The sequence below is a fragment of the Schistocerca nitens genome, chromosome 2, assembly GCF_023898315.1.
Source record: "Schistocerca nitens isolate TAMUIC-IGC-003100 chromosome 2, iqSchNite1.1, whole genome shotgun sequence".
NCBI lineage: Eukaryota > Metazoa > Arthropoda > Insecta > Orthoptera > Acrididae > Schistocerca > Schistocerca nitens.
Genome location: NC_064615.1, coordinates 339,904,581 through 339,917,567, shown reverse-complemented (window position 1 = coordinate 339,917,567; position 12,987 = coordinate 339,904,581). Strand labels below are relative to the sequence as shown.

The 12,987-nt window shown below is 39.8% G+C and overlaps 1 protein-coding gene across 1 annotated transcript in view; it reads left to right on the top strand.

Annotated features, from left to right (window-relative positions):
- The window catches only part of LOC126236136 (cyclin-dependent kinase 2-interacting protein-like), a 106,534-nt gene extending 98,200 nt beyond the window's left edge, over positions 1–8,334 (top strand). Inside the window, exon 5 of the mRNA XM_049945217.1 lies at positions 7,883–8,334. Coding sequence (XP_049801174.1) covers positions 7,883–8,079 — 197 coding nt within the window. The 3' untranslated portion in view covers positions 8,080–8,334. The remainder of the gene's footprint in view (positions 1–7,882) is intronic.
- Positions 8,335–12,987: the final 4,653 nt, after the last annotated feature.

Sequence of the window (12,987 nt, the reverse complement as noted above, 5' to 3'; positions counted from 1 at the left end):
TCGGTGTGGGCGAAATATATTTACTGGTTTTGTTCTCCTATCACTATAATGCAGAAACTACAACTATTACTACATGACAAGTGGCTGCGGGCAACAACAACTTTAACTGCCTGAGGGATGTGGAGAGGTGCAGGGAAACAAGCCCCACCCCAGTGTCTCAGAGCAGCCAGCCTTCACCCATGTTCTGAGTTTCTGCAAAAGCAGAAATGGCATAGTGCTTATTGTGATCACCAGTTGCTTCCAGGATTGTGAGAGTAGTACTTGACTGCAATTACTCTTCGTATTCTACAGTTTTGACTTAGGCGCAAATGATCCCAGTTGGTTTTGCACCCTAAAATAAAACAAAACATTGATTACTTTTGACTCATTTTAAACTAAGAAAACAATAAGCCATAAACAGAACAAATGGATGAGGAGAGCACAAAGTATTTGATAATGACTGCCACACAATTGCAGTCCCAACACCTGCCGCTATCATACACAACTGTAGTTCACAATACCACGGCTCTAAAATTACCACGTAAAAGTGTTTGCAATTACCCAGAATACAACTTTAGCTAAGAGAAAAATTTCTTTGTTCTAACATGCTAGGTCACACCACTAAGTCCTACAGTGCCATATGTGGCATGTGCCTTATTCGAGTGCCCACTGTTTGACATGGCACCAGCATAACTTAAGAGCACACTTATACATCACTGTGTTTGTGCAGAAGAGCTCTCTTTATTTTGTGAACATTGGGCTTCACCAGAAGTTGTGCTATACCAGTAACCAAAAATTGGTTACTTGTTGAGAACTTACATGCGGAGAATAAAGCTATGTCAAACTGTTCCTGATAAAATAGTTCATATGGATGCATTTTGCTATGAAACAGCATTTATTGCATATGTTTGCATTTTGAAGCGTACATAGAAACACATTGTGTATGGCACTCAATGGTGGAAGGTTCACAGTTTTATGCTGACATAGACACTATGCCATATGCTCAACATGAGCACCATGCATTGCTCGAGAATGTCAAAATCATAGTCCATTTCGTTCCATACTTGAGTCAACAGGTCCATATTTATTGAATCAACAGCTTCAACAATTCAGTTTGTCAGCTCTCTGAAGAGCAGCTGCTATATTGGACAAAGGGGTGTTAGGTCTAGTGACATGGGCGACAAAAGCAATGAATAAGATCTTATTTTCCACTGCTTCCAATCAAATATTGTCGGATGGTGGTGTTAAGATAATGCCACACCTCTAAGTAAAGTTGAGGCGGAGCACTGCCATGCATAAAAATGAATTCATTGTAACCTTTGTGAAGTTATGGAAACACAGTTTTGCAGTATGTCCACATATGATGTCCCTGTCGTAGTTTCCTCTGCAAAAAGAAAAGTCCATAAATTTTGTGAACAGGAAAGGCACATAACACGCGCAATTTTTGTGTGTTTTTATTATTTCAATGACGACTCCAGGATTTCGTGACCCCCAAATTCTTACATTGTGGCGGTTTATCTTCCCCAATATATAAAATATTGACTCATCTGGAAAGGTGAGAAGTTTGGAAAAAGTGTCCTCTGCGATATCCTGGAAAAATGAAATGAAATGGAAAAATTCATACCTCCTGTTATAGTGACAAGAACGCAGTAACTGCAATTTGTAAAGTTTCACACACAGGCATCGTTTTAGGACAAGCCACACCATTGTTGGCGGAAGTTGGAGTTCCTGACCTGCCCATCTCATGGACTTCCAGGGGCTCCTTGTGAACATATTCCTGATGCATGAAACATTTTCATCAGTGTGCATGCCCGACCAGTGCTCTTCCCTTTGCATATGCAATCAACTTCCAAGAATTTTGTATGCCAATCATAAATCTGAGTGTGCAGAGGTAGCTTCTTGTTGAGTTGACATCAGAATCAATATTGTAATTGTACAGTGGACTGACTTCATGCAAATTCCAACACAAAAAATGATTTCTTTTGTGGTTTATTCACCATGTTGCTACAAACAAGCAACAGCACAGCTGTGTCAAAACTTTGAACCTTCCTCCATCTAGTGGCATGTGCTTTTATAGTCGGTCTGTAATAGACACTTGAAATCTGTTCTTTCTTATTGAATCACCCAGTATTTTGGTGTAAGGGACCCATGGTCTCTGGTGATTCATTTCAGAGTAATAAAGTAATTGTATTTTATTAGTTCTTACCCCAATTACATTTGTTTCAGAGAAAATACCTTCATAACAGTGAAAAAATTGTGCAATATGTAGTTGCCAAAACTAGAATACAAAACACAAGGTTTGAGTTCTTATAGGTGACTATGTACAGCCGTCTTTGGCATCACACTCTCAGGGGCTCAGCATTTATTTGCTAGTTACTGGCATCGGGGCCCCTCGTGGTTCCTGTGCTGCAAACAGATGAGTGCCTCCAATCCCCCGTCATCGTAAGGTCTGACCATCCTATGAGGATCCTGGCTCAATTGCCCAGATAACAAGGTTAGTTGAAACCTCCATGAAAAACCCACCAATCTCGAGGGGTGCTGCACACTAACGAGATGCATGGCTGTTGAGATGGAACAGTCATTAGTGGGCAACCTCTCGGGAACCTGCCACTCCTCAGTTGTATAAGGCTTAGGTGAACTTGTATTTCCCTAGCAGCTCATTGGACTGAGATGGAACCATTGAAATTTCCTCCTCTTCCTTCCAGAGGAATGGATTGGCTGCTTTTAGGCAAGAACATCCAACCTAACAAGAGGGCTCAAGAGATTGTGGACGTAGAGATTGCACAGAGTTCTTCATTGCATAGCAACATAATGCTTGTGGGCTCCCCACCCTAGCGGAAAGACAGGGTTAAATGCAACCCCTGTGGTAAATGGCTTCCATACTACAGTGGAAAATGAATGGGATCAGGACTCATGTGGAGGAACTGAAACTCTTGTACAAGCACAACTCCTGTGCTTGGGTTTACAGGAAACCCATTTTAAAGTCACTGATGCCCCTATCCTGAGGGTCTATACTGTCCACAGAAAGGATGACATGACTGGAGAAAGAGTAAAGGGAAAGGTTACTGTGTTTGTCAATAACACACACCACTCCTCTGCTCCCACCTTGGTTACTGACCTACAAGCAGTAGCCATTGCAGTTCACGTGAGTCATGTACTTACTTGTGCTGGATGCTTTATACTGTGAGGCTCTCACAGGCCTTATTGAATAACTCCCCTGCCCATTTGTCCTACTGTGAGATTTCAATGCCCATGATGTACTATGGGGATCAAACTATACTTGCCCCATGGGTCAAGTCTAGGAGAACCCTATGATGTCTCAGTAGCTGTGCATTGTGAACACAGGTGGGTTTAGAGAGCATTGCGAGAGCACTGAAATTAGTCAAGTGATTGCATTTTGGAACACAGTGGGAAATAACTGATGACCTTCATTCCAGTTTACCACTTCCCATTGTGGATCCATCTTCTGGATGGAGGACTACTTGAACAGAAGCCACTGAAATGGTTGGTAGCAGTGCTAACTGGATGCTTTCCAGCCAGCTGGCTGTGTATGAACACTGCACCAGCATTCAGGAATGGGTGGACCACTTCACACAAGTGATCCATCTTGCCACAGTATGGTGTCCTGCAGTACTTGTAGATACAGTATTCTTGTGCAACTCCAATGGGGTGACCTCCCCATTTTGATACAGGCTTTCCTGTCTAAGTGCTTTTTTAGGTCCCGAGTTGGTGACATAATGTCAGACTGTTTTGAGCAGGAGAATGGTGTTCCTCAGAGCAGTGTCTTTAACAAACCCATAAACAGTATCACATCTGTGATAAGGAGTCCTGTACAGTGATCCTTATTTGTGGATGATTTTTCTGTTTCCTTTTCCCAGTGTTGCAACAGTGACTAGCCAGTTGCAGATTAAATTGTGGAGTTTAGAGGAATGAGCTGCAAAGATGGTTTTTCACTTTTCTCCAGATAAGTGTGCCCATTTGTGTTCATTTTAATTGTTCTTGTCATATTTTTAATTTACCTCCCATTTGAGTGACACCATTCTACGTTTTAACGACTTACTGAAATTTCTGGGTCTCATTTTTTACTCCAAATGTCGTGGTTACCACACCTGAGAGCCAGAATCCAATCACCCATGAGTAACAATGCCATTTGGGATCTGCGTGCAGGCTATGCTCGAGTCACTTGGTGTGGAGCACATAAAACCCCAGATTTGAGATTTGGTGCAGTACAAGAGAGATTGCACACCTGCATACGCTTTTAATACATTATTTTATGGCTTTATAATTGAGCACCACAACTCTACAGCTGTCTTTATGGGTGGTTCGAAAAAGGGGGACTCCATTGGTGGGCACTGGAGCAGGTGTGATGTGTTTCAGGTGCTAAATTCCTTGTCTGTTCAGATTCTCTGAGTGCCCTTTACTTTATAGAATGCTTTTACCCAGCAGATAAAGTAGTCCAGAATATCCAGAACATGGTCCTCCAAGTATAGTGGCTGGGTGAGGAACTGTCTTTCTTCTGGGTACTAGGGCACATGGATATTGCCGGAAACAAAAGCGTAAATGGAGCAGCAAAGGAGGTGCATCATGATCCTCAGTTATTTCAGTGTGCCATTCCCCTGCATGCTACAGCCTCGCTGCTGTTGAGGTACGGTGTCATGCATTGATGGGAAGACAAGTGGCTGGAAGTGACAGATAATAAGCTGCACCTAGCAAAGCCCCCTATGCAGCTGTGGTGTACCTCCTTTCAACCATGAAGACTGGATGCGATCCTCCTTACTTCACATAGCCACAGTCTTGACACTGCTTCTGCTCCAGTGTGACAACCCTCCAGTGTGTGGTGTTTGTGGCATACAGATCACTGTGTGTCACTTTTTACTAGATTTTTTTTTTTTTTTTTTTTTTTTTTTTTTTTTTTTTTGTGGACCAGCCTCTATTTTAAGTGACATTCAAACAAATGTGGTGAGAGTTTTTAAATATATTATGATCTGCCCAACTTATTTCCAAAAATTTTAAGGAGATGTTCTGAATGTGTTAACAGGGTGACTGTCTCACCCAGGGTTTTTGTAAGCTGGTCACATATCCTGGGCTGTTGTTTTAGCTCCTCTGTCATTTTCCTTCTGTTTTCTTCCCAAGTGTAGTATCTTTCACTATTTATATTTTGTTTTAAGGCATGTGATACAGAATGCTTGTGTGAACCAACACATGTGAGGTAGGAGTGAGTGAGTGAGCCAACATTTTTAGTGGTTTGAACCATATTCATTTCTTTTAATATTTGTCAGGCACTGATAATCTCACCACTGAGCACCTGTACATCCCAAAAACATCATCATCTTTGGCACTACTGCAGAGAGAGCTCAATTTTGCATTGTTCTGCCACTCTCTCATTCCATTCAGTGAACACACATGAGGTGCACATCCACCATCTCTTCATCTGTAAACCTGTGCATAGCACTGCTGTATATCACTGTTAATACACAACTAACACTTCTGGGAAACAAAACCCTAGACAGATCTGAGCAGTACTGAACACAAACTTGAGGCTAACAAGTTGACAAGGATTTCACTGTTGTCAACATTAGGTACTGTGAGCAAATGGAAACAAGACACACAGCACATACTAATAACATTTGCATTTTCAGGGCAATACAGATACAAAGTTAATTGTAGTGAGAAACCAAATGAAATGCATTAATTCTTAACAGCCCACTGGAGACCACAGGTCTCTTATACTATAATATTCAGAAGGTACCCCTGAACAACCTCTGTAAGTTTATTTGTAGATGTCTGGTTCACCCTGATAGTAATTGCAATTTCGAAAGCTTACTGGCAATTGTACTACAAATCCTTGTGGATAAATATATGAGGCAATGAGGACCATAAAGACCCAATGAACATAAAAAAGCTTTGAAAAAAAAAGAGGTTTGTAAAAATCAAATATATAGACAAACAACCAGTATCATAGGTCTGAACTGTTTTTTAACCAAGTCTCTACATCTCATACTTCCTATGAATAAATAATGTTCCCATTTTATGTTTATGTTAATTCACAAAATTTCCATGTATAGGATAGTGATAAAAGTGCCTTTTGACAGTATCTAGATTTTTACCATATCCTGCAGAAATGCATGCTATTGTTGAGTATTTGTCCAATTTTAAAGTCAGTTTGATTCCAAGTACCAATGGATTCAGGCAAACTGCAGTTTAAACATGGTAAATGTTCACAAAAAGCCAAAGTACGCAGTGTACATTCCCACAGTTGGCAGCACGGTGAAATTTGCTGCACGCGTTATACCCTCCTCCATCACACTCATCATAGTTCTCACTGCTCAGCCAAGCTGGTGTCACTGTACCCCCTCAAACCTTTCTGAAGTGCTGTGCTTGAGCAGCAGTGAAACACAGACAGCAATATCTTCTTGGATGCAGGTCATATGTAACAACAGCAACTAGTATGCAAATAAAAGGTCCTGAATCTCCATTCAGTCCAATTCTTGAACTTTCGCTTTTTCAGGGATCTAGTGATGTTTGTTCGTACTATCTCCACAATGGGTATTTCCACCATAATTTATCCTCGTGATAACAACTGCTGTCAGTTTAATGTGATTTTTGTTTCTTAGAGATTTAATTCCAGATTAATTTTCTTTCTCTTTTCATCTGAATGTCATCTTGTTCTAACCTGGTAACATTTTTCTCCAGTATGACCAAATTTCCCAGTTGCAACCGCACATGATAAACTGTTACAGTTTATCATAACCAAATAAAACACTTACTTGGATTGAGAATCAATAATGGACTTTGAGGATAACATTTTCGCCTCTAAATGTTACCTTTACTTAAAAAGCAGCGTAAATGTATGTATACAGTATCTATAGAGCTATGAGAACTTTTATTGCAAACCTGTACAAATACAACAAAAGTTTGTAAGTTGATCAAATTTAATGCTGTTTGGTCCTGTGTTTCACAAAATTGTCAACTTTTAAGCTGGACATTTGACTAGTTCATAGTTTCTCAACTATTCCTTGCACTAGCACTGTGAGTCAAATGCCACATGATTGTTTGAGCAAGATTGATTCTGTATCGAGCGCTTTGGCATATTGGGAAATCTAGAGTCTATTCGAATGCAATTATTATTTGCTAAGCCCTATACTTCATAATTCTTCTGCATAAATTTGTTCAAAACGTCAATGGCCAAAGCTTCATCTGTAAATGTAAGATTACCCCTTTAATCAGGCATTAAAGAATGTAAAAACATTGACCTCAGAAGCAATAGTTTAATCTGCAAATGTAAGACAACCCTGTATTTTTCGAACGACAATTCTGAGGAAAAAGCCACATCTTATCAGGTAAATACGGTATTTCAATACTTCATTTCATGGTCCCATTATCACCATTTCCATTAAGAACATTCTGTGCCTTGAGATTCAGATAAAACTGCTGACACATGTCCTATTACGTGGTATTACTACTACGTACGTGATGTGGACACTAAATTATGTTGCCAACCGTATATAACAGTTGAACAGCATGGAGCAACAAAGTAATGCTTTGTGCTTCGGGCCTATATGGAAATGAATATCTGAGAAATTGGTGATACAACTTTTCATAAATGTTCACAAATACAGTCTGGGGCTACATATATAGATAAATCTGGTTCACTATAAGATCAACAAATGTCAGGAGCATGCATACATGCTACTATCTCTCAAAATGATTCTCAGCCTCTCATATACAAATTATTTGTTACAGATTTTTAAACAAAGTAATACCCCAGAAGGCAAACAATTAGCGGATTATAAAAAAAAAAAAAATATTTTAGTGCTTAGCAGTTCACGTGTTTCCTAACATTAATTATGTAACTGCTGTTAGTTCTTTTAACATTGCATTATGAGAATGTTTCTTTTTTCAGGTGAGTCTTGCCACCAGATATGTACAGCATTCAACCGTGAACTGGAAGTAAAACAGGATGTGGTGTCTGAGATTTCACACTGCGATAGCGAACCTGAACTTATGTTGCATCTGGCAGCCTGGGTGTACCAGCCACATGTAACTAGCATTGATGATAGAGTCCTGGAAGCATTACTTGTAGAGACAGGGCATAAATAAGCATGTACCTCTCTGTACACTCCATCTGCATTTCAGGGGATTTCCCTATTGTATTGTATCCAAGTTACTGATATTCACCCTTTCTTTCTCTTTAACTCCAGAAAGTAGCATACCTTTGCAAAAGCTGATGATTCAAAGTAGATACCTGTAGTTACCATCAGCTCACTAACTGTAAAGTCACAAAGAAAAAAAGCTAAGGAACACTTCTGTAACAGAAAACAAATTGTTACATTGCCAAATAAATTCTGAACTGAATATCAGTGTTTTGTTATTTCATATTCAAGGATTTCTTCATAAGATAAGGGGGAAAAAAAAACAACAAGAAGCTGGTGTCTGCAGGTCAGTGGGTTCGTTTGAGGTACATATGGCCCCCTTCCTGATGGATGGAATCCAACAGGCAGTGGCAGCAGATTGTGGCTCTTGGAAAAATGTGACAGTCACACAAGGTGGTTGCTTAACGCATTGCTCGCATTAGGGGGCAGGAGGGGAGGAGACGAAGGAGACTATCACACCTGAATGAGATACCCTTATTCAGACATATCATCCTTCAGACTTGTGTTCTTACAGAAAATGCTTATATGGGTTGCATATTCAAATGGGGCACTGTGAAGGGAGGCATATTAGTTTGAGTGTGTTGATGACCTCATTCGAAGCAGTGGTCATCTGCCTCAGTAGCAGCAATGCATTGGCCAGAGGAACAACCCAAATTTTCTAACAAGTGATTGGTTATCACTGCACAGTGTGTATTTGATGACCACTTCAATATTCACACTTGAGATACTGTACCTGGCTACCAATCAATTGTTTCTTATGTTGATACCTTTAGGAAAACTGAAAATGAGCAAACAAGAAGAATGGGTTTTCTACAGCCTATGAGATCACCACAAAACATTGAAGTAGTAAGACAGTAATTTTTGTGATCTCTTCAGCATCCAAGCATGCAGTTATCTGTGATTTTCTGATCATTCTGAGCCAAATTCTTCATGACCTCCATTTCCACACACACAAGTAGGCTGTGCTGCGATGACTCACTGAAGATGATTTTGTTGCTTGGCAAAATACATGTAAGGAGCTGCTTGAATAGTTCCCTCGCCACATACCGGTATTCTTTAGTGATATGGCACAATTTGGTTGGTTTAGATGTTTAAATAAATATAGCACATTTCTGGAGTGGTTAAAATCCCAGAGAATTGATCTTTTTTGAAGAAAACAATCTTGTGACAGCTGTGAATTCTCTGCTATTTGTCATCAGAATTGAGAACTTGAAGAAATTGATGTTAGGGATCTGCAGTTTCAGCAAGATTGGGCAACAGTGCAAATTGCAATGCCTGATGTGCAGGAAAAGTTTCCTAAGCACCTCGTCTCCTGAGGGACAATCTTCCATGACTGGTGAACTGGCCACATTTAGCTCCTTGTTACTTTTCTATGGGGGATATCTAAAATCCATTGTTTACGCCAAAAAAGTATAATCTTAAGTTTCCAATTTTGTAGAAAATTAAAAAAAGAAATTAAAATTATACATATAAAAAAATGCGCTGACCTTTCAAATCAGCAAGTTTCATTGCTGCACGCTGCAGGTAACCCTAAACTGTAGCAACCAGTCATGAAGAAATCGAAACTCCTGCTTCTCGTCTTTGGCTCTGAAGGAAAACAGATGGACCTGTAAAAGATCTTTAGCATTGCTGCAAGAACTCAAGGTTTTGCCATTCTAGATGTTCACCTTACTAGCCCGTCATAGACATTTTTCATGTCTTCTGTAGAATACACAATGATGCACCTAGAGCAGGAGGTTATAAATCGAACATTTGGGCTGCACTCATATGGTCACAAAAGCAAAATAAGAAGTCAAAATTGTATTATTTTTCATAAACAGTGTCTTTCCAGTGGGTGGAAGCTGAGTAATAGCAGTACGTTGGAAGTAAAACATGGACAGTCACAGTGTTTCATGTTCAAAACAATAGTTATCCACACTTTTGCATTTCATGTGCATAGGGAATACTAGTAGGTGGGATGTGACATTAGTCTGATACTTGTCTAAATACAAAATTGTGGCAAATAGCTTGTAGCTCCAAAGCTGTGCTGTTTCAAAGGGGCTACAGTCATCTTATAGTACCAGTGGGCGCATGGTAATCTGTGTACGCTCGACATACGATTGGTTGGGCACTCATTAAAGCCACCACCACCACCACCACCCCCACCACACTGAACTTATATCCACATTTTTGGTGTAGCTTATAGTGATACACCAATATTTGATACCTGGCCAAAAACTCACCAACTGAACATCGCATTGCAGTGAGAGAGAGAGGGAGAGAGAGACACACACAATGCAATATCTTCAAGGTGGTTTCATGAATGGTAATACCACTGCTGAATGGTTTTTCCATCATGTGTGTGCTCCTTGTAGCTTCTGTTATTTGGTTATGCTTGTTGTGAAAAAATATTGCAGAAAATTATCTCTACTGTGAGGCTGGTCAAGAAGTCAGCCAACAAGCTCTGATCACCTCATCATGCAAGAACCATAATTTTTGTTGAATCTCAGTTTCTGTGTATTTACAGGTTGGTGTTGTGTGTGTGTGTGTGTGTGTGTGTGTGTGTGTGAGAGAGAGAGAGAGAGAGAGAGAGAGAGAGAGAGAGAGAGAGAGAGAGAGAGAGAGAGAGGGGGAGGGAGAGGGAGAGGGAGGGAGGGAGGGAGAGGGGGGGGGGGAGAGAGAGTGACGAACGAGGCTACCCCACTCTATGCATGAGGATATTGAGGATGTTGACAGCAGATTACATCAGTTATTGCTGTAGTTACAACTTCGGTCAAGAGGCACAATATTGATATCTGCTATTTATTGTGGATCATCTGTGATGACTATTACAGTTTTATTGTTTATATAATAATCCATTGCTGATGTCATGAGAAATTGATATGGAGTTGCGACAATAAATATTTTGACAAACACATTTCATAAGGAAAACAAATTAATCAAAGGCAAAACAAGGAACATTATGTTCCATAAGTGGCAATATCACAGATAGTTTTACATAATTACTGTAGTTTGACAAAAGACATGTTACAGCTTAAAAGACTTGTGGAACTCGAATCAGTGAACATAGCCATTAGTACATGGTTGCTTAACCTTTCTCCTTAATTACAGCCACACAGTGTGATGGCATGAAGTAAATGAGGGCAGCAAAATGATGCAGGGGATTTTCTGCCTTTCTTTAACTCAAGATTGCAATAATTGGTAACACTCAAGATTGCAATAATTGGTAACAGCTGAAGAATTTTCATTGCCTTAGCTTCTGATCAAGTTCCTCCCACAGGTGTTCACTCAGACTGAAATCCGAGCTCTGGCTTGGCCAGTTAAGCACCCTTACTCGTATCCTTCTCCTAAAGTGTGTGACAAGAGCAGAGGTGTGCTTAAGATCATTGTCATGAAATTCCAAGTTTTATCTCATTTATCTTTGACACGGGGCAACAAATGTGGTTTCAAGATTTTACAATGTTTGAAATGATCTATAATACCTTCAATAAGCACCAGAGGGCCAGCACCTGAATGGGAGAAGCATTCCCACAGCATGATGTTCCCACTATCATGCTTAACAGTGAGTACTTGGTATTGGACATTATTTCTTGCATTGACTGGCCTTTTGAACATACCAAATCCCATCAAAGGAAAAAAAATTAAACTTACTTTAATCACTCAGAGCACACGCAATCACTGTTGAGGTGCCAGTCCTTATGTACTATGGCAAACTCAAGTCAGACTTTCCTATTCTTTGCTGATACTAATCGCTTTTTCCTTGGGTGCCAGCCATGAAGATTAGGCTCTACATACATACATACACAAACGCAACTCACACACACAACTGCAATCTGGGGCACTAAACCCACACACTCAGCGTATTTGCCTATGCTCATCATTGGTAAAAGTAAGAAACCATGTTGTTACAAACACATTAACATGTCTGTGAAGTGTATTGTTTAACCTGACAAAAGTGCACTTGGATGGGTAGTAGGATTTTCACGAATGGTGACAGCGTTCTTGTACTCTAGGTAAAAGATCATTTCTTAAAAATTGCCAAAAGGGAGAAAATATTACTGCTCCATGACAATGCACTAACTCATCTCTTGCTTGATATCCTAAATAGAAAGTCCGAGTCCATAAAAGTGATGTTTCTTCCGAATAATGTAACCTCTGTATTACAGCCCATGGATTGAGGCATTACTGAAACTTCCAAATGGTATTACAGTAAAGAACTGTTAATGTAAGGTATTGTTGCAAAGAGGAGAGAGAAGAAAGACTGTTACGAAATCATAAAAATGTTGCTTTAAAAAATGTGTCCTGCATGATCAGAGCAACATGGGATAGTGTGAAAGACCAGAATTTGAAAAAAGCCTGGATTAAAATTTTGTGTATGGTGGAAAGTTGTCAAAGTTTAATCGGAAATGACAAACAGAATGATGTGTCGAAAATGCTCATTATGATAATTCAGTTGCCACGAATGTAATAAAGATGTTCGATGACGCAGATCCAGGGTACCAAATCATGCAGAGTAGCAAAATTATAAGCCTTGTCACTGATAAAGCTGACAACACCTGCATCTCATCAATTAGTGGTCCAGAAAATAAAGATGAAAATGTACTGGCTGCTTCTGAAGCATTTATATTTTTAGATACAGCCTCACAATGGTTTAAAACTCAAGATGAAAGTGACCAGTATCAAATACGCTAGGTGTTTTCTTTGATTTAACGAAGGCTTTTGACTGTGTTGACCACAAAATATTACTGCAGAAGTTGGGCCATTATGGAGTAAGGGGAGTAGCTTACAATTGGTTCGCCTCTTACTTTAAGAACAGAAAGCAGAAGGTAATTCTCTGCAATATTGAGAGTGGTAGTGATGTTCAGTCCCAATGGGG